A 24,840-nucleotide genomic window follows, 5' to 3' on the forward strand; every position below is an offset into this window, starting at 1 on the left:
AAGCACTATGAATTCTGATTGTAGTGGTTTCCTACTGAATTCAGAAGATGTAATTGAACTTTTATGATAAAAATACATTCAGAATGAACTTTCCTAGAGAGTAAAGGAGGCATGATTGGTCTATGGAGCCTCTGCCCTCACAGATCTACTTCCTTCCCCTCTGGGGTGATTAGAATCTCTTTGAAAGAGATAAATGATCTTCCTTTGATATTGAAGGAAAGGAAAATAAATGAGGAACTTAGAAATGTTTTCCGGTTAAGTGTCAGTTGAGAGAAAAAAAAATCAGATGCCTGGGTCTCAGTAAAGCAGGGAGCTGATGGTGGAATTGTATTGGGTTGGGATTGGGGGTTTGAAGATTCTAGAACAGTGCCTGTGACGGTGGTCAGGATGTCAGCTGTGGGGTGCGCGAGACTTCACCGAGGTGAGGGTGTTACCTGGTAGAAAACTCAGACTGGGTGGATTCGTGCCTCTTTCTCATGTATTCTTCAGCCTGAGAATTGGGGGGAAAAGGGAAGTTAGTGAAAGAATGTGTCAGGTTAAGGACGTGGAGTTTCCGGGGACCGCTCCGAGCCGTGCTGCTCAGTGTGCTGTGCCGGCGGCGGCAGCGTCTGGGCGCTTGTAAGAAATACACAAATCCCTCAGACCTGGTAAATGAACATTTCAAGGCGGGGCCCAGGAGTTTGTTAGCAAACCCTCCAGGTGATTCTTAGCATTACTTGAACTTTGATCTGGAGCGGTTTTTGGAGTTTCTGATCCTGGGATCCAGGCTAAGCAGAGAACAGAAGTGCTTCGGGTGCGGGCAGAACGCTGAGGGGAAGGCGTTGGGTTCAGCAGGAGACGGGCGGGGAGGCGGGACTGCGGTTGGAAAACCCTTGAGATCTGCGTGCGGAGTACCTGGGGGACAGTGGATTGAGGTAGGGCCACAACTCGGCAGCTAAGGTGAAGTGCAGGGGAAAGTAGTGCTTGAAATCCCAAGGGCGTGAGTCAGAACTTACACCCCCAGGGTACAGGTGAATGTCAGTGTACGTCCATTTGGGTATGTTCACCGTTTATAATTCACAGCCGAATATTGTGTCGGAAAAATGGAATTTGGACTTACTCTTTTAAGACGTACCTTTAAATTTAGTCCTATGTAATTTTATTTTAAAACAGTTCTATATTCAGTCAAAAGATTTTTTTAAATTGTACTTTATTAATTTAAACAAATAAAGGTAATGTGCTTATGTTATCTTTGAAAATATTTTGAGGGAGGAGGGTGTAGCTCTACTAGAGTTTGTGTGCTTAGCATGCACAAGGTCCTGGGTTCAAGCCCCAGTACTTCCACTAAAAAATAAAGTAAAATAAAAAATTAATTAAAAAGTGTATAAAGAAACTTAATTACCACCACCCCCCCCAAAAACAGAAGCAAAACAAAACAAAAAAATCTTTTGAAACATGCCCTTATAAAGGCTTCAGGAAAGGCTTGCTTTTAAAAATTCAATATACTTTATAATGTAAAAGATTTCATTTAGAAGTATTTATAAGTATAAATATTTATAAGTATTGATAATATAGAGAAATGTACAGGTACTGGAAACTTTTTTTTCAAGTTCTGTGTTTTAATTTAGGAAAACATGGCTCTGCTTGTCCTTGACCCTTATGTTTTCTCTTTAATAAATAATAAAAACAATTTTTTAGATGTGAAATGATTATATATTTACTACTTATGTGATAGTTTTAATCTTTTTATTTTCAGATCGACGACACAGATGCTATGGAAGACGTACATTCTCTCCTGACTGATGTTCCACCTCCTTCAGGTGAACAGAAAAAAATTACCTTTAGTTTGAGACTCATTTCGCGTATCAGTATTTTAGTTCATAATTGTTATAGCACTAACTTTATTTTAAAGGCTTTATCAAGTGTTTCACTGTCATGTTTTTTGCTGCTCCAAAAGCACATAGTTTAAAAATATTTACATTAGAACTTAGGTGAACTGATTTTTAATCTTTTTATGTTTACCTTATTATTTATTAAGATGGTCTATAATTTCCCAAAGGTATAGAGTTTTAGGAAAAAAGAATAATGGATCTTATAGTTAGAACTTTATGTAATAATTAAAAAATATTACTAACACAAAAATGAATGAAATATTATCATATGTTTTAACTATAATTTATTTTGACAGGCTTTTATAGTTGTAATACAGAAATTATGCCTGGTATAAATAATTGGACATCTGAAATACAGGTAAACCTTTCTTAATTTTAAGCAAATACAGTGTATGTGATTTTGGCAAGTTTCTTCTTAATATGTGTTTTCTTTTTGGCCTCCTTGTTGTAATTAAAGTGTTCTTTTTTTTTTTTTAATATCGCATTAGTTATTATTGTTTATTTTATTAACTGTTACAGTATTTAGTTAAAAATAATAAAATGACATGCTCTCGTGTCTCCCTGTGTTTAGATGTTCACATCAGTGAGAGTAATCCGATTAAGCAGCCTCAACCTGACAAATCAAGCTCTCAATAAGAACTTCAATGATCTCTGTGAAAATTTGCTTAAGGTAAGAATCTTCTTACTAACTGTATTTTAGATGCTCCTGAGAATCGTGAAATTTAAGAAAGGGGTTATGTGGTGCGGAACACCTTACACAGTTACAGGCCAAGTTATTTTTATTTACTGATCAATCTTAATCTGCCGTCAAGTAAAATGCTAAAGTTGTCCTCTCCATCTTAATATACCATCTTCTAAAAGAAATATACTTTATTTCATAACTTTAAGCTTGATAAAAATCCAGATGTGTCAATTTTAAAAACCCTTTTTTCTTTTTTTTAATGACTTACAAATGTGACTAAATCTTATTGTCCACTTAAGTATTAAAAATGTATTCTTAATTTAAGAGTAGACAAAACAGGAGCATTTTAATCTCTTAAACTTCATTTGCCATAATATGCATTAAACATCAGCTTTTATAAATGTTTAAATTAAAAGAAGTGATGTTCCTAATATTTTCTGTTTGTTTAGAGCCTGTATTTTAAGCTACGGTCTATGATCCCCTGCTGCCTTTGCCATGTAAATTTCACAGTGTCTCTCCCAGAAGATGAATTAATTCAGGTAATTAAAGAGTCAGTCTGTTATTAAAGAAGATGTCTAACTTTGACAGGTTTTAATAGTGTAAGTTTGCCATAATTAAATAAGTATAAGCTGTTTTATTTCAAGGTGTTTTTAAACATATTAGTGTGAGTCAGACTGGGTATTCATTTTTGTGAACGCTGGTTATCTGAAGGTGGAATCACACGTGTGTTCCAGCATATATACACGTGTGCTTCTGTGGGGTTTCTCCAGGCCCCATCTTTTAGAGAAGGTTCTTGAGCTCTTTCTGGAATATCTAGGTTGAGGTATACATGTTGGGCTTAGCTGTGGTCTGAATATCTGAACTTATGTGTGAAAAGGCATGTTAGCCAGTTAGTGTCTAAGTTGTTCCATGGCACTGAAGAATATTTGTAAGGAGCTCATTTGGGGAGTGATTGTTGTGCTAATCATACTGTTTCTGTGATTCTAGGTTACAGTCACGGCAGTTGCAATAACTTTTGACAAAAATCAGGCTTTACAAACCGCAAAAACTCACGCTGAGAAGTCATTGCAAAGAGGTAAACCTGTGATGTGTGGGAGCATAGCTCATGCCTGTCGATGTGGTAGTTCAGTGATGAAATATGGAGGATCAGCAGAAGAAGTCAATGGCTTGTTTCTTGACCAGATGCTGGCACATTTCTGTTTATCTTTATTGAGATAACCATGTGGATAAGCATATGGCTGACGTGATCTTTTTCACACACGAATAGGTAGTTGACTGATGTTTACATAGAGAATGCTGCTGTTTTTAGACTTACATTATGTAGCATATTAATTTTTCAGTAATTTAGAGGCTCCCATCCTGGGAACTCTGGAGAGATCCTCAAAGACATCTAAGAACCTACCGATGCAGTAAGCACCATGGGTTTTTCTCAGGAAAGGTCCTAAAGTGTTCAGCAGATTTTCAGAATTGTCCTTCTATCCAGTAAACTTTAGGAAGCACCATTCTTAGTATGTTCCAAAGAAACCCAAAATATTAGACACCATTTATGTATTTTGGAAAAAAAGAAGAGGGAAATAGTATACTTTCTAAAGTTTAATGACTTATTGGCTAAATAAATATTCATGATTACCCTGTAATTTTTTAAGTTGAATATATTCTGCATGGATAGCACTGAATTTATGTCAAATAGATATATTAAATGATTATGTGTTCAGATATTTATTGGAGAAGATAGACAATAACTGGTTTAAGTTTCCTAGAATTAGTACAGTACAAAGAGTAGGATGATTATTGAGTAGAATGATTTTGATTATTTATAAACTTGCTTAAGTAATAATACTGCTTATTGTTTGCAAGGCACTGTGCTAAGAGGTTTGTCCACATTGTCCTTTCTAAATCTCCAACAGTCCTACCAGGGAACATAGCAACCACTCTTAGTGTCGTGCAGGGGAAGGGACCCCATCAAGGAGAAAATGACCAGAATAATCGAGTTGGGGGAAAATACATATGTTATCCTAGACTCTTAATATTTAAAAAAAAAATAATAGATCATTACTAAATAACTAGTGTTTTTCTTGCCTCTCAAGCCTCTACAGATAATGAAGAACTCCTGCAGTTTCCACTGGAGCTCTGCTCAGACTCACTCCCTTCTCATCCTTTTCCACCGGCTAAAGGTTGGTCAAGTAAGGGAAACACACAAATACTAGTGTCTGGTTCCTTTCACTTGCTTCTTCATTCTAGGTAATCTTACTTAATTTTGAGATGGAGATTTGTACTTCATTCCCTCATTGTATGTTTCTTCATGTTCATAAAGGGGAGCGAGCAATGTTGCTTTTAGTTTAATTTCTCAAATAACCTCATCATAAATTATTAAGGTAATTTTTCATAAGATATTCAATTCTTATACCTTAAACATACGATAGTTTTATTTTCAGAGATTTGGATTTCCCAAAATAATTGTTCACGTATGGTATATCTGATATTTATATTACATCTGGTAAACTTTTTTTCCAGCAACAGTCAAACCTTTGCAGAAATTTTTAGATTTTCATAGACAGCAAAATTCTTATTTTCTCCAGAAGATATGTGGAGAGATTTCAGGTGGAGGTCAGTACAAGTGAGAAAGGGGTGAGATTTCTGTCTTTCGGGTGGGTGCCTTGGTTATATTTGAGGAACATGGTTACTTACTTACAAGACGCTGCCATTTGTTCAAATACAAAATGATTGTCCCTTAACTCAGTAACAGCAAATCTCCTTAGATCTGTAACAATATTTGGAGAAAAATGGGAGAGAGTTTTTTCCATTCCTCTTACAATTTCAGTGTAATTTTTATTATAAAAATTCCAGAATTACTGTACCTTATATTGTAACATTACATACACAATAAATGTAGTTTGTGTTTTTTTCCTAAATTTTTTATTCCGAGAAATGATGCATTTGTTATTTAAAACAAAATTGGCTTTTCTAATTTTTGCATTTTGTAATGCAAGTGACATCATTTTATGGTTTCTACTTGGCAGTTATTTTATTGACATTAAATTAGTTATACTTTAACAGAACAGTTTTAGATTCACATTGTGTGGTTGTCTGTGGCGTCTTTACCAAATCACTGCAAGGCCTGTCTGTGTAGAGAAGTAGCTCCCGTCTCATGTCTTGAAGCTGAGGAGATAAGCTGCGTTCACATTCTGAACTTCCTAACGTGGTAACTGTGGTTCTTCTTCCTTTTTGTCTAAATTAAAATTCTAGTTTAGAACTCCATAGAGAATTTTAGCATACTCAACTCCTTGAAAGGATAGAGAGGAGAAATCAGATTCAAAGATAATCTGAGTTCAGATTTAAAAATTAAATACAGCTTCCAGAACAAAAAGCAGAATTGTCAAGAATCTTCCTTGAAATAACTAGATAGGAATTAAAAAAAACCCAAAAAAACAACTTGCATAGAAACTAACATTTAACACAGGGTTAGTTTCAAAGCACTTTTAAATATCACTTCATTTGTCCTTCCCTTGCAGTCGGGATTGAGGGGAAACTAAAACCAAAACCCCAGTCAACAACAGCAAAAATATGTGACCCGTTGCTGATCTATACAAATACAGGTCTGTGGGTTTGGAGTCTCAGTGAGCTCGCTTTTACCATGTTAATGGCTACTGAATTCTGCAGATTAGATTTAAACTCTGTAAGTTTGTCATGTCTGTGTCTGTAACTTACAGATTCTGCAGGAGGTTTCAAAATGTTTTCAAAGGTGCTTAGAACTAGTGCTTATTGCAGGAAGGAAGAATTTGAGTAGAATACCGTCATATCTGAGCAGCACCTGAAGTACTTGTGATCCACTTTAAGGGGGTGTTGGCAGGGTAATAACGCAGCCGCCCTGGCTTCTCTCTGCAGTCCTGCTGCTGGGAACGCGTGGGCACCTGGGTCAGTTAGCCTCTGATGAAGCCAGTTCAGCCTCACATTGTAAAGTGTGAAAGGATTAGAATTCTCTCCAGCCTTTAAAATTCTCTGATTTCTTGGGTTTCCATAGTTTATGGTTCTTCAATGATTAACATGCCCCTTTTATTAAAAACATAAAAGCTAAATTATGCCTGAGGTCCCACTGAGCTTCTGTGAATTAAGTTTCCAAATAGTTTCAAATCGGTTAAACCGATAATTTTTCAATTCTGTTCCTCCAAATGGCAGAGTTTGTTTAGAGGTGCCTGATGGCCTTCCAGGAGGCAGGGGGTGGTGGGGTGACAGCCCAGGTCTCCCGCCCCCGCCTCAGAACTAGAGGAGCTTCGATCCAGCACACTTCACGTGTCAGTTTTCTATCTGTGATTTTGTTGGAAGGAAGAATTTCCACAAGTTTGTAAATCACTGAATGAGGTCATGCCACCTTCATCGTCACCGTCATCACCATTGTCAGCTTCATAATGATCCGTGTCATCACGTGTAATACTAATATGTATACAGCTTCTAACACTGAGTGCTTAACTACAAAACCTATGTGCCTTTCCTTGAATATTACATTTTAAAATCATCAGTGAACCCTGAAAAGTTTATCTGTACTTTTTTTTTTTTTTTTTTTTTTTACAGTTGTGTAAATTGTGGTCCATGTTGCATGCTAACTTACCGTCTTTGCTTCCTTGTGTCTTTTCAGGAGAACATGGGCTAAACTATGTATATTAGAAAAAGTTATTCCAAAGTATTTTGGAAAATTGGAGGACAGAATGGGTTTTGAAAAGGTCTGAAGGGTGTGAGAATAGTGTTACAACATGAAGGTAGTCATTGAGCATTGGAACATTTGAAGGAAGGCTTTGAATAGAGGATAGAAGTAGCTGGGGAAAGTTAAGCTCAGTGGTTTAGAGGAAATAGGTGGGAGGGAGAGAGGTCAGAGTGCTAGGAAGAAATGCTCAGAAAACCTCTGCTCTCTTTCATGCAACCGCAAGGGGCTTAAAAGTCGACTACCCCTGATAAGTAAAGAAATACATAGTTTTTTTTTTTATAGTTTTGTTAGATCAGTTATCTAACCTGATCGAGCTTTATGCTGAATTCCAAAAGCCTTGAATACTAATTTATTTTTCATGTTCTCATCACAGATAGGATGATTTACTTAATTTTTTGTTTCGTCTTAACACTGACAGTAGTTTCAAGAGCTGTGCACAGTATGTTTATCAATATTTCCATCTTTTCACTTGTAGATAAACCTTTCCTTATCGTTTTGTGTTGTTGAAAAGGAGTATTATGTGAAGAAAAGATGCTTCAGTTACATGTGTCCTAACTGACTGTGTAGAGTAAACCTGCGCCTGAATTGTCCATCCGTGTTCAATTTTTTTCCCTCCATCTTTTGTTATATGTGGTTTTGTTTCTCAAGGTAACAAAATAGTTTGATGGATTTCTCAAATTTATGGTTGATTTGGTGTTACCTTTCTAGTTATCTTGATTTTTCTGAGTTGAAATATTAAAAAGTGTCGAGCCTAAACAGTTTCTTCACGGACATTATCATGCGAAGGTCGTCAGGGTTCTTTGATGACTTCTGTGAGGAGCACAGGTGATGTGGCATCAGAATAAATTGCTTTTTAAAATATGAGGCTGTGTTATGAGAAAAAAATGACTATAGCAAATATTTTATACCATTTTCATGTTTTTTCCTCATCATTAATGTCTACATGTCACCTTTCTGAATATCTACCACTTCACTGCATAATGGTTTTTAAGAGAATTTTAAAATGACATATATAAAAAAAAAGAGAACACATATAGTAAAAGTGGGGAATATGAGTGAATGTCATCTTGGTGAAAATTTTTTAAAATATCAGTAAGACATTTCTCATAGGCTGTAATTAATCGCAAAAATTTTATGCATGTAATTTTTATAAAAGGTTAGCATGTTACATTAGATACATGTCTAAAGACCCGAATCTCGAGATGTTTAGATACTGTGGAACTTAAGAACTTATATTAGACAGATGTGTGTGAATCATATACCATATAAATAGATCTTTAATACTTTATAAATCTCATCTATAATGGGATAATAGTTTTCATTAAAATTCTGAGCATTGAAGGCTCTAATGATTAAGTCAAATTTAGTTTTTATATACTGTTGGATGAAACTGTATAGAGGAAGAGTTCTTTTGTCCCCCCGGTCCCTCAGCCGTGTTCCTGCATTCATTTTTCTTCATGCTGGGGTGATATTCTCATGTTCAGTGGCAGGAGCTATAGGCTGGCAAGAGTTCTCTCTTCACTGAGCAGTTGCTGACTGATGTGACAAGCAGAGGTCAGATTCTGGATTTCAGTGTAAAAGAAAACAAGTTTGCTTATAGCTTCAATACGTTGTACTCCATATTAGGTACCCACGTTTCAAGTTTTTTTATCTTTATTTTATTGTACGCTAGAAGAGTTACTTTTTGTTAAACCAATTTCAATTTTAAAAGAGAGTTTAACTTTTAAAATGTAATGACTTGTCACATGATTTTAAACTAGTAATTAGAAATATAAATTTATAAAAACTGTGAAAGTTAGGTTTTATTTTTTTCCTGCCAACTAATGATTCTGATTTCTTACAAGTGTATGTAATTCTTTATACTAACTAAAAATATTTTTATATATTAGCACTTCATTGCATGTTTTCTCCCTCTGTGTTATTTTTGTAAGATAATATTTTGTCACTATGACCAAATGGTGGCAACAGGAAAAATTGCTCAAGTTCTCCATGTTATTGGTGGCCACAACAATCAGTTGGGGTGGGGGATACTGAAAGGGGAGAGAAGCTGAGGGAAAGGAGAATGAGAGGAAAACAGAAACTGAAGAGTAGAAAACATGAAAAACTCATCCAAGAAATGGGAAGGGAGGAAAGGGAGATTTGATGGAGATGCAGGGATGAGGAATTGCAGCTTCTGCAAGGCAGCTTGAGGGCAGAGAAATCCAGAGTCAAAGGGAGAGGGAGTAAAAAGCACAGAAAATTGAATTGAAATTGAATTGACAGAAAACAGGGATTATTTGGAAAAAAAGATACAAAAGATGGGAGTGAGAGGAGGAGTGAATACCTGGAAACAGAGGAGGCAGGAAAATAGAAGATAGGGGTTGAAGAAGAAAGACAGGTGGGTTAGCGTGTTGTACACCTGTAGTTGGAGGCTTTCCTGACCCACAGAGAGCAGTTAATTGTCTTGTCACTTGCTGTGTGTGTTACCTGTGTATTGTAGCTGAATTGCTTTTCCCTAGTGGAATATCCAGATTGAAGCAGTTTCTGTCTTTCTCTGTGCCTTAGTTAGTTTTAACTGCAATATGGCAGTTTTTTTTCCATCAGTCCACCGATATTTGAATACCATTGTGGACCAGGTTTACACTGAGTGTTCATGTACATTATTTGTTTAACTCAACCATTAAGCCAGATTTTGTAGTTATATGACATAGCTGATCAATGCATTAGAGATTGATGGAAATGCCTAAATGAATATAAAGCCAAATTTTGATCATAATAATTTAAAACCGAAACTGCTTACATAGATCAATAAAACATATATTTTAAAGATCCCAGATTGCATATGTTTTAGTCAGCTAGAGAGTCTTTTCAGAATTTGCAGGGATTTTTTTCAGTGTTAATAATTCTCTTTTAAATTGGATAAGACTCTCAATCTGGGTAAGATTGTCTCAAATATTTTTTAACTATTCAGAGCAAAGATCGTCTGTAAATTCTAATGGTAAGTTGTCAGATGAGTAGTCAGCGTGAAACCTTACCAGAGCCAGCTCACACCTCTGTCGTTGGCGATGACAGATTATTCAGGACAGTGGAGAATTATCAAACCTTGGAAGCACTGGAGCACGTGTGATTGAGGGAGGAAGGATTCTTGCCACACTTCTTTCTGTTTGCCATAAGTATGCTCATTTCCACTAAACTGCTTTTTAACCTAGGTTAATCCTCCTCCCCATACCGCGAAGACTTGTTAAAAATTGCTAGAATGTACTAAGAGAATCGGAAAAGTGTGTGGTCTATTTGCCTTACTTTCTAGGGTTATTTGGGGAGAGGGGGATCATCACTTACTGGTGACTTCTTGAAAAGCAAAACTGTTCAGTGGGAAAGGATAAGGGGGTTGCTGCGGGACCTAGCGTGTTGGTCTCAAACTCTTCCACGTAGATGTTCAAATGGTCAGCACTGAGCATCAGCTCCTCAGCAAAGCCCCAGAGACTTTTAGTAAGATTTCTACCCCTGAATATGAAATAAATTCTTTATTTTTTTTATAAGCACTGGCTTAGAGATTGCATACAGATTTACTTCTTTTCAACCAGAATCACTGCTTTGTCATCGGGCCGGACAGCTTCTGTCTGCAGGACCTACTCTTTTGAAAAGCCTGTTACCTGGGAAGCCGAACTGCTCAGAAAGAGCGAGTGACTGAGAGTCTGAGTCACTAGATTATTTGAGGTGTTCAGACCAGTCCGAGGTGCCGATGTCCGTCTGCGGCCGGGACCAGCTGGCCTTGGGCCTTTTCCCTGAGAGAGAAAGTGAACATCGTAGCGAGCACGTTGGGGGGGGACCCCGCTCCCCTTCAGTGAGGTCAGGTTTCTCCCTCAGCCTGTCCCTTCATGCCGCCGATGTAAAAACTTTATTCTTTTCAAATTTCACTTCAACCACATTCATACTTGAGGGCAGGGAATAAATACTTTCTCTCACTTTTTTTCTCCTCTTCCCCGCCTTCTGTAAAAAGTTTTTTGGGAAAAGTGATCAGTGTGCTAAGTGTCCATGGTGAAAATGTCAAATCCGATGAAAACTCATATAGTCCAGAATAAAGCTCCGTTCTCCCTTCATCTTCCTTCCTAAGAGGCAACTCTCGTTAACAGCGTCTCTGTCTTTGCAAGGATACCCTGTTTATCCTTTTTTTAAAAAACACAGATATTCTACAGATCATTGTATACCCTTGTTTTGTCCACTTGACACAGTTAGAGATGGGAGCAGATACCTTCTACATGGTTAGACTATTTCCGTGGACGTTTGCCGTTAACTTACACACACTGGTTACTGGGGAATTTCATATTACCTAGACAGTATCAAGGTATAGAGGATCATTTTAGTAATGTTCACTTTTGCTTTTAGTTGTTCTCTGCTGTCCCCACATTTTTTAAACTTTTCATGGCATACCTGATGCCAACTGTATGTTCTGTAAGTCTGTACTCACCGCATAGGACACATGAGAGCCCTGGGGCATGTAAGCCTGGGGTGGGCCGTTTGCTGCCCCAGCTTCTGCACTGGGTCTGTTTGGTCCTGAGCTGTCCCTAGGGGTCTGGTAAGCCTCTGACGGTCAGTTCTGTCCTGGTCTTCTTCCTCCTGGGCTTCCAGTGCCCCTCAGGATCCTGAATCAGGAGGACTCTCCCCGTCTAGGTGTACGGTCTGAGGGCATGATGGTCAGGGCGCATCCTCACAGTCACTTCGTGGACTCACCCAGTGATGCCTTTTACTGGGCAGCTCTGTATTGTAAGAGGAGTGTCAGGCCCTGCACACTCTCCGGTATTAGCTCGTGGTCACCTGCCTTATAAAAATGGGGGTGGGGGTGCAGGCAGTAGGTACTTCCACTGCACCCAGCTAGCAGAAACGTGCTGTACAAATCGTATTTTTGAGAAGTATAACTTTTATTAATTGAGGAAGATGACCAAAAGATCAACACACAAAGCAGGGACAAAAATATGTTTTTACTTAGGTTATCATTTAAAAAAAAAACCCAAACCCTGGCTGACCCAGATATTCTTAGTGTTTTTTATGGGCTATTTCTGCCTTGGCAGCACTATTCTCTCAGTTATAAAATCCCTTGAAACGAAAATTCAAATATGCTAGTGCGGGTGGAGCCTGAGCACTAGAAACAGATTACAAAGTTTTCTTTGTAGTACTGTGTAAGTGCGTGCAGTTCCTTAAGTAGCTATTCTAACGAGATGAAGCATCAGGGAGAATTCAGGATGCTGCTTTTGTGAGGCTCCTGGAGAGCGAGTGATTCTGGATTGGGATTCCTGGTTATTTCTGCAGAGACCAGTCACCCTGTCGTTCCACAGAGTCCGGGGGGCTCCAGAGAGGGCTGTCGGTAGGAAAGGCTTTGAGCAAAGGGGCTGGTGGTGACGGGGTGGGTTGGGCTGGTGAGCAGTTGGTATTTATCTGTGAGACATGGGCCATTGCCTTGTGTGTAATTTTTAATCTTACTGGCTTCTTTCCTCCCACAAACATCTCCCTTCCATGTTTCCTGTCAGATTTCCTTCCCAGTGCACCGACTCTTCTCTGTTCCGTGTTCTCACGTCCTGTGGCTTCCATCCCACTAACATTTGTTACTGTGTGGACATTTCCTCACGTCTCTGGAGTCTCTGAAACGCTTTTTGTGTTATAGTAACAAGTCATCTTTCTTGGCACGGTATTTGTTAACTGAGCTAGTTTTCCTGTATCGATAGAAACCGCGTTTTAAACCTAAATATCGTATTTCGTTTGCTTTTATAATGACGCCGTGAAGATTTCCTCCTATTCGCCTGGCTTATAGAGAGAATTAACAGAGCAAAGAAGAGATAACTGGCTTGTTCTTAGCATCCAAGCTAATGTTGTTCGTATTGTCTTATTAGAACACCTGGAGAGTGCAAGTTCTAACTCAGGTATACCAGCTGCACAGAGAGGTGAGTTTGTCTCATTAAGCAACTAGTCACCAAAGGTGTGAAATTCTAGTGTGATGGTGCAGAAACATACGGACATCGGAGAAGTGCCCCGGACAACGGAGTAGACACCAAAGTGTGGCTCTGTTGTAGTTGGAATGTGCCTTACAAAATACTAATTAAACTAACATTTAAGGGTTTGGTTTTTTTTGGCATTTTAATAGTTTCTCAGTTTCTGAAAATAAGATTTTAGCCTTTTCGCATTATTTTTTCAGTAATAGTAAAAGTTACTCTTTTTCAAAGGAGAACTTGTTAGGTACACACTTGTCCCTCACCCCATGTTATCAGAAGCTTAGCTGCCAAAATCAGACATGGAAATAGAATATTGACAAAAATAACCCTTTGGCTTTCCTGTTACTGCTGATAGAAAGAAGGTATTTTAATAAAAGATAAGTTCACTAGTGATTTTTTTTCATGTATTCTTCAATATACAGTTCTCATTTTTATATTTGGTTTTAGGATGGAAATAGGGAAGGGAATTACTCACAAAGTTTGGATTGTAAATTAAAGTCCTATGTGACTATAACAGCTAAAATGTTGTAAAGTAAAAAGAGTGGGGAAAGAAGTTAGTTAAAACCCAGCGTGCGGTCCTTTCACTGAGCTGTTAGACCCGCTTCCCTTCCTCCTAAGCGACCACACAGCTGTGACATCACCAGCGATGCTCTGCCAGCTGAGAACCTGGTTTTGCGCAAATTAGTGTCTAAAGCTTGACTCATTAACGTTTCTCCTGTCTGACTTGAAAGGGACCCTTTTCCCCCTAAGTTACAGTTAAATTACGTCATCGGAAGCAGTGTTATGACGAGTAAGAGACGTCATCCATGTTTTTTCTTTGTTTTTTTCTTTTGTTTTTCTGTCTGTGTTTTCAGCGACGTCAGTTGATTACAGTTCCTTTGCAGACAGATGCAGCAGCTGGATAGAGCTCATTAAACTGAAAGCTCAGACCATAAGGCGCGGATCGATTAAGACAAGTAGGCGAAGTTTCTACCACGTTTCGATCTGAGAAGCACATCCCTGATTTCCCGGTGGTGAAGGCTAGCTTTACTGCTCAGTGATAACATTGCCAATCAGCCACGCGCTGGAGTGTGAAAGCTGCAGACCCTGCTGGCCGTTTAGCAGAAGTTCCCGAAGGGCCTTTAGATTTGTTCATTTTGACTGTGGGCTTGTGTTTTTACAATTTTACCTTTTGTGAATGTATTCTTAAAAGTATACAAATAGATAGTATATCGTCTATTGGAAAGAAGTTACGAGGTCCCTTACGGAAGAGACCCTCTTCCAGGACCCAAGGTGCTAGAGAGTAAATGATGTTTGTCAGTTTACGAAGGGTGACATCCAGAGTGACAAAAGGGAGAGGAAGTAGTCAGGTCTCATCTCACTGCCAGAATCAGCGTCATTACTCGTATGTTCTTTATACTCCAGGTGTTTTGGCAGATTTGGAGGTAAATATATTTAAGTAAAAGAACTTACAGTACATTAAAGGGACGGAACTGTGTTTGAGAGGGACGATCGCAGGGTACGGAACCAGCCAGATCTGGTTATGAATCCTATAAGTGCCGTTTTAAGAGCTGTGTGGCCTTGGGCAAGTTATTTAGCTTTTGTGAGCCTTAGTTTCCTCACATGTAACGTGGGGATAGTAACACCCAGGTTGCTGGGTTGTAAGGATTATGCATATATGTGTCTGGTTTATGGTAGTTATTCGCTAAGTGGTCGCTATTGTTTGTTCTTTCATGAACAGTCCACTTTCAGACAGCCCAGGTCATTTGTTAAGGTTTTTTAAATCACGAGTTTGAGCAAGAAGGTTTGGAAAAAAACCTACTACAACTAGTTATGATAAGGTTTATCTACAAGTTGACAATGATGAAGATGTCTGAAAAAAAGGTGGAAAAAACTGCACTGGGAAATATAACAACTTTCACACTCTCCTTGTAATGATTTGTTCCCACAGCAGATAATTTTTAATGCTTGACTGCTTTTTCTTTTTCTTCACTTAATAACGATCATCGTGTGTGTAGCTACACCGCATCGACATTTTCTTTTGCAGGAATGCCATTTTTCTTCCAAAAGATTCCATCCCAGCCTTTCCTCTTATGTTTTTCTTTCTCTCTCTATTTTTAATTGCATGCAGTGCATGAGAATTTCTTTTCTTTCATGACATGGCTTAGCCTCACAGATAGCTGAATGTTGTCACCGCTTATTTGGAAACCTTAAGGAATAATTGAATTACCAGCATATGATCTTGATTCTTTTTTTTATTTTTCTCTCCCATTTCAGCTGTGACAGTCGAAAAAGCGAGTCCAGTGGGTGAAGGAAATTTCCGGAATCGTTCTTCGCCACCTTGTGCCAATTCTACAGTTGGGGTTGTTAAGATGACACCCCTTTCCTTCATTCCTGGAGCAAAAATAACTAAATATCTTGGGATAATTAACATGTTTTTTATTCGGGAAACCACTTCTCTTCGTGAGGTAATTTTATAGTTGTTATTTCATCGTTTTTTGTGAATTTCCTTTGATTGAAGACATCAAAACCAAACAAGTTTCAAATTGTTTTTTTTTTTTTTGACCAAAAGTCTCTCACACACACACAACACACACACACACACAAACACACACAACATGCACACACCCCTTTTTGTCAGTAACCTGCCTGGATTGGTTCTAGATTAGACTTACCCAGTTTTGCATAGCAGCTGGTGTTATCACAGGAACTGTGTGTTATTAGAAATTCCAGATCCTTATCATATGGTAAGTAAATAAATGTATCCATGTTTGATTAGAGGTTTAAAATAGCCCTGAACACAGGTTGATTTCCTCAGTGGGTATTTACCTGAGATCTATTTAAATAGCAGTTTTTTAGCATTTACATCTAGAAAGAGTAGGACCCTGTATCACAGATGTATGTCTGTGGGAATTGTGTATATAATTTAGCTCTGTGGGTTTTCTCCCTCTGAAAAAGAATGAGGCTGCGTATTTTCTTCCCTTCTCTCCATCCGTGCATGAGAATGCCATTTATTCCAATTCTTACTTTACACTGGGTATCACTAAACTTTAATTTGTTTTCTAAATAACAGCAGTTAAAATATTTTATTTGTTGTTTGTCAAAGTTAAGAATCAGAGTCAGCCTCTTTTATCTTGCATTACACAGGCATTTAAACTCAAGAAAACATATCGTGTCAGGTTTTGGAGCAGGGCTGCTGAGCAAATTAATATTGTGAATAGGGAAATTTGTAAATTATTTAGGTGTGAAACCCAGTAAACGCCAAAATTTACTAAAGTGAATTTAAAGCAGTAGTTTCTGTTTTTGAAAGGTGTGTTCATTACCAACATGACTTAGCTGTGTTTTTTTTTCCTCTGTTGCTTCACCAGCCGTGTTTCTATACTTTCTTGGGAATAACAGCCCATTTACTCTTTTTTTATATCACCCTCCCCATTGTGCCCCTAGCCCAGTGCCCGGCACAGAGGAAAACATAAGACATTTTTGTGTAAATGAGTGAGTGACTTCGGGCTGATTAAGTAATAGATTGATGTTCCTTTGAGAGAAATCAGTTCTAATTGTGTTGAGATGGAAAAGAAGCTATCTTAATCAAGATATTCTCAAAAACCTTTTAATGTAGCATTAGATAGGTGACACTTTTAAGTCCATTTAAGTTTGACAAGGGAGTTTGGGTGTGAGTCGCTGCTGTAGACTGGTGAATTAACCTTTTCCAGTTGCTCTTAGTAGCATGTGGATGTTGTACCATTTTGAATCCATAAACTTTTATTTCCTCAGTGCCTTCCCTACTGCAGTCAGCAACCATACCCCACAGATTTCCCTTTAGCAGAGATTTGTCATACTAACTGTACGGCATAAAATCCCAGAATTATTCATTGTTCGACGAGTTACTTGCTTACAATTATGTAATCTCTTAAAAATCACCTCTCTGTAGTCCTGTTACTCTGCTATCAGAATCTCTTGATTTGAGATGAAGGAGGAAAACTGATCAAAAGTGAAAGAAAAAACTCTCCTGGACTATGATTGAGTTGGGGGCAGGCTGAAACAACTCACTTAATTCCATAATCACAGAGATCCCTGTACAAAACCACATGTTCCTAGGATCCTGTGGCTTTTCAGAAGGATGTGATCTGGTCAAATGGTTTTTCTAACAGTGCATTAAATGTTGCCCTTAACTTCCAATGTAAAGTTGGACATTTCTTCCTCAACTATAAATAACCTCCAATAAAACTTTGTGGAAAATTTCAGTTGAAAAGCATGTTAAGCTGTCAGCTAGCCTTTCATTTCTGTTTTGTTTATGAACGCTGACAAAGTTCCCCACACTACTGGATTTCATTCCCTAACACTTACGTGTGGAGCACGTAGTATTTGCATCTGCTGCCCCGGGTGTTAGCGTGTGCGGTTGTGAGCAGCGGACGCAGTGCCTGACCTGATGGCGCTTACCGTCCAGTGGAGCCGGAGCCTGGTGGACATGAGATAATCAGGCTAGTAGATAATTACTAGTAATAGTAACATAAAGAAATACGGCAGAGGCTATCAGAGAATCTAACAGGGGAACTCAATTTAGGTCTGGTAGGGAAGGTTTCTCGGAGGAAGTCAACATGTAAACCAGGACCTGAAGGACTGAGTACGCATCACCCTGGTGGAAAACTGGGCGAGGAGCCTTCAGGTGCAGGGTGCCCGAGGCAGGGTGGGTGTCACATCTTTAAGAAGCTGAAAAAGACAAGTGTGACTGGAACATGGTTCTTCTTCATAATGGGAGATGTGTGAGCAGAGAAATGTCACTGTTTGTATTCACCATCGTTTATTTGAATGATGATGATGGGAACCATTTGATGGGGGTGACACTGAAGACTGAGGCACTGTTTGGAGCCTTGCTCTGCCATCTGTTTACTAGCTTTGTGGTCATAGCCAGTCGTGGGCACGTCACAGACTCTCCGCGCTTCCCTCCCGTCATCTGTGAAATGAAGATACAAACCATGTAGACACATGTTCAGTAAAGGCTGGCTTGTTCGTTCATGCAACAAATCCCCATTATGAAGAAGTCAAAATGTTCGTCCATTATGTTGAGGTCACTTAAGATGTTCCAGTGCACTCTGGTGTTTCACAGACCCTCGCCTGTGCAGGCGTGGGGCTGATTTTCTCGGGCGTTGCTGTTTAGGAAGGAGGAGTCAGCGGCTTCCTCCACGCCTTCATCGCTGAAGTGTTCGCGATGGTGAGAGCCCACGTGGCGGCGCTCGGCGGGAACGCTGTTGTCTCCTACATCATGAAGCAGTGCGTCTTCATGGAGAACCCGAATAAAAACCAGGTGAGACGTGGGTGGAAACCTCCGCTGGGGGAGCCTGCGGATTTCCCCCGTGGCCTTTTCTCCTCCTGCCCTGTCCCCAAAAAGAGAATTGCTCCTTAGAGCTCTTTGATTCTCGATGCTTAGAACGTATTTTAATGAGCAGATTGATAACCATGATCATATGTAGGTCAGATGCTGTCTTCACATCCCCAGGGACTAGTTATTTTTCTTAAATACCTCTGGAAGTTTTGCTCCAAATGATTGTTTACACCGTCTTCTTGGTGTGTCTTTGGAATACAGCGGTGGCTAAGTGAGGAGGGCTGAAGATGCTCTCGGGTTTGGACTGTGACGCTGCCCAGTTCTAACCACCATCCTGGTGAAGGGTACATGGTGATGGGGCCGCACTGGTCATTTCTAACCAGTAATGTAATTCTGTGAATGGGGACGAAGGGGATGTGGCTTAGGTTAAATTCTAGAATCAGTTTCTTTTGTCAGTAGTGTTAACATAATAACCCACTTACAATTGTTAAAGATCCCTTAAAAAATTAAATAACTGTCTTAATGAGTGTTTTTGTTTCCTTCCCTGTGCGTCGCCTTCTTGTCCTCGGCTCACGTTTCTCTTGGGTCGTTCGCTTTTTCGGCTACACGGCACTGCCCCCAGGAGGGCAAATCGCCGAGTGTGTGACTGAGCGTGCCCTGTTCTTCTTACAGGCACAATGTCTGATAAACGTCAGTGGTGACGCAGTGGTTTTTGTTCGTGAATCTGAGCTAGAAGTGGTATCAACCCAGCAACCCACTGCCAACTGCCAGCCAGCCTGCGCTGGAGGGGAAGTTACAACCTGAAGTCAGTCAGAAAGGAAGCGCCCAGCTGAGTGGCATTCACCTGTCTCCATGGTTTTGTCATTAATTATCTTTCTCAACTTAAAAAGTGAACTTCATTTGAGATGCTAAGAATTGCTACATCTTATGAGTGTGTCTGATTTGTCTGGAATCACTTGGAGGCAGGAGAACTTTCAAATCGTGCCGAGACAGGCAGCCCCGTGGGGCCTTGACCCCCAGTCAGTTCAGGTAAATTTCTCAGAGGACTGTAGCAACGATGGAAGCTGTTTGTAATTTATTTTGATTTTAATAAAATCATAATTTAAAAAATGAGATGGTAAGGTTATCAGGAAATTGGGATAGCTCTCCTAGTATAGTTTAGAAAAACTAAGCAAGAAATTCGCAGTTTGTTAATGAGTAAATCATCCGAATGTTAATGGGAAAAATGGAGAAAAATTTTCAGAACACTGTGTGGGTTTCTTAGTGTGTGATTTTGATGAGGAATTTGGTAACAACTGAAAGGGAAGAGTGAGTCAGCCATCTTTAAAAAGAAGTTCAAATTCTGCAACCTGTATCCATAGTAAGTCCCAGAGACTGGAAAAGAAAAAGTCATTGATCAGAGCCAGTATCCTTCCATTGGAAGTTTAAATAATGTCTGTAAGGAAGGAGGGGAAAAAAATACCGTATAACTTTGTTTCTGGCCAAGTTTCAGTTTATCAGTTTGTCTAAAAGAGGCTTGGCTTCAACTGGGAAGAAAAGGCCAGTGAATTTTGTTGAAGTGGTTAAAATATAACTGACCTAGGAGGAATGTAAAATTGTTTTCTCATAAAATTGTACCGCACTCCTCCCAAATAAACAGCATTTTAATAATATCTTAGGGATTTTTGATGGTAAGTCAGACTGTATTTGGCATAGACTCTGGAAATGTAACTTGAATGTAAATACAATGCAGAATGCTGAATGTATAGAGAGAAACTCTTTTTCTGTCAATGCCAAATACGTGTACAAATGAACCTGCAAAAGTACATTCCTCCTTTGCACAATAAAATTTCTTCATAAAACTCATGGTTTTGCTCGTCCAGGATGGCAGCTGCCCTAACGATTAGGAGTCCTTTCCTGGTTATCACAGGCGTCAATATTTTTCTGTATTTTGTTTATAATTTTATTTTTTAAATAAAAAGTTTATAAAGATAAACGGGGATATTCCTAAATCTCTTTTTTTTTTCCTCTTTGACCTAAGCTGGTCAGTGGTGGGAAATCACTTTCTTTCTGATCCGCGCCATTCTTTCCTCTAGCCAACAGACATCTTTTGTGCTTCTGCTACGTGTACGGCCCTGTTCTTGATTTGGGAGAGAAAAAACTATACATGTAATTGTGCCACTCATTGCCTTTGGCAGGAAAGCTGCACCACTGAGAGAAAACTTGCGTAGCTTGGGATGAAGGTCGCTTCCCAAAGAAAACAATATTCAAGTTGGGAAAAATAGGCAGTTCCCTGGAATTGATGGGCTGGTTCATAGTTTTATTCATCCATCGATCCGCCCATCCAACAGCTACTTTGTGATTCCTCAGTATGTTTCTGAGTCCTGTCTTGGCAGGGGGTTAATACTGTAACTGTCACTAATTGAAGACCTATTTTGTGCCATGTCCTGTGCATATATATTATTACTAATTCTTAAAACAGAAAACCAGCTGGGTGGTGTTACTTATGTTTTGGCACGAGCAGCTGGACACTCAGCAGAGGCACAGGCTGATGTCTAGAAAAGCGGGCCGTTTGCGCCACCTCTGAAGCACCGTCAGCCCTCGCCAAGGCCGGCTCCTTCTAGAAAAGCTGATGTTACCTGATGCCCAAGAGCTGCTGCTGTTCCCCTGTGTGCAGATTCCCTTAGAAATACTGGTCATTTTAGACAGACGTGCCGGGACTGACTCTTGGAAATATTGAGGCCGGTTACAGAATTCATTGCAGTTCTTCATTGCTGCTCCAAAGCCAGACTACACAATTTGACCAATACTTTGTTAGATTTGCTGGACTCACTGCCCCACATCCTCCACCTCCTACTCTACCGTAATCCACTACCCACTGGCTTCCATCACCTAATCTGCCCCTGAACCGGACCATGCCAGGGATACAGGTATTGGACATTGCACAGCTGTACTGCAGGATTGGAGAGCTGGCAAGCTTTTTTATGCAGACACATACAGGTTTTCATCAGTGCATGAATGGGATCATGTACACAATTTTTAAAGTGGTTTTATTTTTTACCTTTTCCCCTGGCTTTCTCTTCTTCCCCATCACATCTCTCCCAATCCATGGTAATAGCCTGGTATGTATCCTTATGTATTAAAATACGGGAATGAGGCATAATTTACATTCAACAAAATTAATCTGTTTTTAAGGGTGCAGTTCAAGGAGTTTTACAAATGGATTCAGTTGTGTAGCCAGGATAAAGAACACTTCCATCACCCGAAGGGCCTCTGGCAGTCGGTGTGCTTCCCCTACTATGTAAATAGAATCCCATGTGCTTGGTAACTTTCACTGAGTATAATGGTTTCTAGATGCAGCCACATTTGGGCAACATTTTTGCTATTATGAATAATGCCTTTTTTTTAAACATAAGTTTTATTTACATTTCCTATGAAAACTGGGTTTCTTTTCTCAGAGTTGACTTTTTCTAAATGTCGATAATTTGCCATACGTGTGACATAATTTCCCCTTTTTCTGTTCTCCATCTGTGTAGTTTACGGCAGCTTTTGTCATGTCCATAACTTTTACTATGGACAACGTGACCATTCTTCCTTAGATTCCCTTAGTTAAGATGATCTCCCCTTGATTTTTTGGCTGCCTTGAAGGTCCATCAGTTAAACTGGTCCTGGATTGCTCTCATCTTGGTGGCTTCCCCTCAAAGTTGCTACTACCTTCATTATTTGTTATTAGGTAAATGCCATTATCACTTGGCCAGTTTTAGCTTGAATCAGACACCCAAGAGCTTCAAATAACCAGTACTCTTCCTGTGACACCACCCAGTCTAAGAACAAGATGCCCAAAAATATGCAAGCATGAAAGTGTAGGCTGTGTGAAAGCAATACGTTTGTTTACAAACCCTTTTGTAGTTTTTTCCTTTTTTTCAGGGGAGGGTCTTTCAAAGAGGACTCTGAGAATCTAAGCTCTGGACCTTTTCTCCAGAAAAATAAGCATACATGTGCAATTCTGCACACAATTTCAGGAGGTTTACTGAAACCCCTTCATTGACCTCAAGTTTAATCTAGTTTAGGCTGAACGGAGGGGAATAAGGAACCAGGCAGAAGGGAACATTACGAATGATTAGGTAAATGCTGTTCTAAAAAGTTTGGCTTTTCTCGCAGAAAAGTCTAGAGATTTCTAAGATTAGACTTTTAAATATTAAAAATATATGTATATTTATGGTAGTCAGGGTAATTCCCTCCCACCCCCAGAGATGTGCACAGTCTAATCCTCAGGACCTGTGAATATATTACCTTATACGACAAAAGGGACTTGCAGGTGGGATCAAAGCTGAAGACCTCGAGATGAGGAAACTATCCAAGTTTATCTGCGAGTGTTCTAGAATCTAATCTCAATCCTTAAAAGTGAAAAAGAGCAGGGGGAAGAGTAGGTCAGAGAGATTCCGTGAGAGGTGGGCTCAACCTGCAATCGCTGACTTTGAAGAAGGAAGAAGGAAGCTACAAGCCACGGACTGCGGGCGGCGTCTGGACGCTGGGAATGGCCCGCAGCTGACAGCCAGCGAGGAAACGGGGTTCTCAGTTCTGCACCTGCATGGAACTGGATTTCGCCAACAACTCAAGTGGATGAGGAAACGGATCCTCCCTGCGAGCCACCGGGAAGGAACAGAGTCCTGCCACAACTTGGTTTTAGCCTTGTGAGACCCACTTCTCGCTTAGGAGCTCCTGAATATAAGAGAAACTTGTTTAAGTCACTAAGTTTGTGATCATTTGTTATGGTAGTAACAAAAAACTAACACAAATTCTTGTAAGTTTGAATTACAGCGGTATATAAAGTGTCAAGTTACCATACAGTTGTGCTGTTTACGGTAACATCATATAATATGAAATGTTTCACCAACTCAGGGTGCAAGTACAGTTGACTCTCTTTTATTCTCTAATTTTTCAATATGCTCATCTGAATAATTAGCAGGAATCCATAATCTTCAGCCTTTGAAGTCGTCTTCAATTCTAGGAGCTACTCGCAGTCCCCAAAAGGTTCAATTCAGCTTCCACACTCAAGCAGTTAATTGTACAGGAACCTCTTTGCTTTGCATTTGCTTCTCACTGCCACATGGTGTCGCTGTCGGAATGGGTTCCATACGGCAAAGCAGAAGATGCAGGTCTTCTGCAGTAAGGATGCCAAACTGGCCAAGACTCCCACCCAGGTTTCCAGGATTCTTCAGCAGTCTTATTCCCATCATCGCTACTCCATCCGTGGAAGCTTGGCAAGTTTCATTTCCTAGTGCTGCACGCAGCTGTCAGTTGGGTTGTGAGAATTTCTTGTAAATTGTAGAGATCAGGGTTTTTTTGGGTTTTTTTTTTAACAAGATATGTATTTTGCAAATATTTCCCCTCAGTCTGTGGCTTATTTTGCATTCTTTAAACATCGTCTTTTAAGGAACATTCGTTTTTCATTTTGATGAAACCTAATTCTTTTTTTTTTTTTTAATTTCGCAGTTTGTGTTTTCTGTGCTCTATCTGAGAAATTTTTGCCTGACCAACCTCACATTTTCACAGTTTGGGGCTTAACATTTAGGTACATGATCATTTCAAGTTAGTTTTTCATATGGGTGAGGTACTGGTTAGGGATTTATTTATGTATTCACTGATTTATTCATTCATTTATCCATCTGCTTACATATGGATGTCTAATTGCTTCAGCAATGGCACAGTGTTGACTAACTTTTCTAAATTGGATTGACTTGTCATCTTTGTGGAAAATTGCTTGGCATATTTATCTCTATCCATTTCTGGACTCTCTCATGGTCTACATATCTGTCCTTTTTCTAACGTCAGACTGTCTTGATTCTTGTAGCTTTATAGTAGGTCTGGTCTGGAAATCAAGAAATGTGAGTCATAAAACTTTGTTCATCACACCAGTTAGAATGGCCATCATTAAAAAGTCCACAAACGATAAATGCTGGATTGGGTGTGGAGGAAAGGGAATCCTCCTACACTGCTGGTGGGAATGTAGTTTAGTGCAGCCACTATGGAAAACAGTATGGAAATTCCTCAAGAGACTTAAAAAAAGACTTACCATATGATCCAGCAGTCCCTCTCCTGGGCAATATCCAGAGGGAATCCAAATTCGAAAAGATTCATGCACCCCAATGTTCATAGCGGCACTATTTACAGTAGCCAAGACAAGAAAACAACCTAAATATCCATCGACAGATGACTGGATAAAGAAGCTGTGGTATATTTATACAATGGAATACTACTCAGCCATAAAAAAGAGTGAAATAATGCCATTTGCAGCAACATGGATGGACCTAGAGATTATCATACTAAGTGAAGTAAGCCAGACA

General features: G+C 39.4%; 1 protein-coding gene across 9 annotated transcripts in view; it reads left to right on the forward strand.

Annotated features, from left to right (window-relative positions):
- C2CD5 (C2 calcium dependent domain containing 5) overlaps positions 1 to 20,489 on the forward strand; it is a 76,668-nt gene extending 56,179 nt beyond the window's left edge. For 2 of the 9 annotated variants that reach the window (XM_032473171.1, XM_032473169.1), the window contains exons 17-27: positions 1,736 to 1,799; positions 2,168 to 2,229; positions 2,443 to 2,541; positions 3,003 to 3,092; positions 3,541 to 3,628; positions 4,641 to 4,727; positions 13,117 to 13,167; positions 14,070 to 14,171; positions 15,472 to 15,662; positions 18,350 to 18,496; positions 19,187 to 20,489. In XM_032473171.1, coding sequence (XP_032329062.1) covers positions 1,736 to 1,799; positions 2,168 to 2,229; positions 2,443 to 2,541; positions 3,003 to 3,092; positions 3,541 to 3,628; positions 4,641 to 4,727; positions 13,117 to 13,167; positions 14,070 to 14,171; positions 15,472 to 15,662; positions 18,350 to 18,496; positions 19,187 to 19,318 — 1,113 coding nt within the window. In that variant the 3' untranslated portion in view covers positions 19,319 to 20,489. Of the gene's footprint in view, positions 1 to 1,735; positions 1,800 to 2,167; positions 2,230 to 2,442; positions 2,542 to 3,002; positions 3,093 to 3,540; positions 3,629 to 4,640; positions 4,737 to 13,116; positions 13,168 to 14,069; positions 14,172 to 15,471; positions 15,663 to 18,349; positions 18,497 to 19,186 lie in introns of all 9 variants that reach the window. The other 7 variants (XM_032473168.1, XM_032473170.1, XM_032473172.1 and 4 more) reach the window with 7 other exon arrangements.
- The last annotated feature ends 4,351 nt before the right edge of the window (positions 20,490 to 24,840 follow it).

Source organism: Camelus ferus, chromosome 34 (assembly GCF_009834535.1).
Source record: "Camelus ferus isolate YT-003-E chromosome 34, BCGSAC_Cfer_1.0, whole genome shotgun sequence".
Taxonomy (NCBI): domain Eukaryota; kingdom Metazoa; phylum Chordata; class Mammalia; order Artiodactyla; family Camelidae; genus Camelus; species Camelus ferus.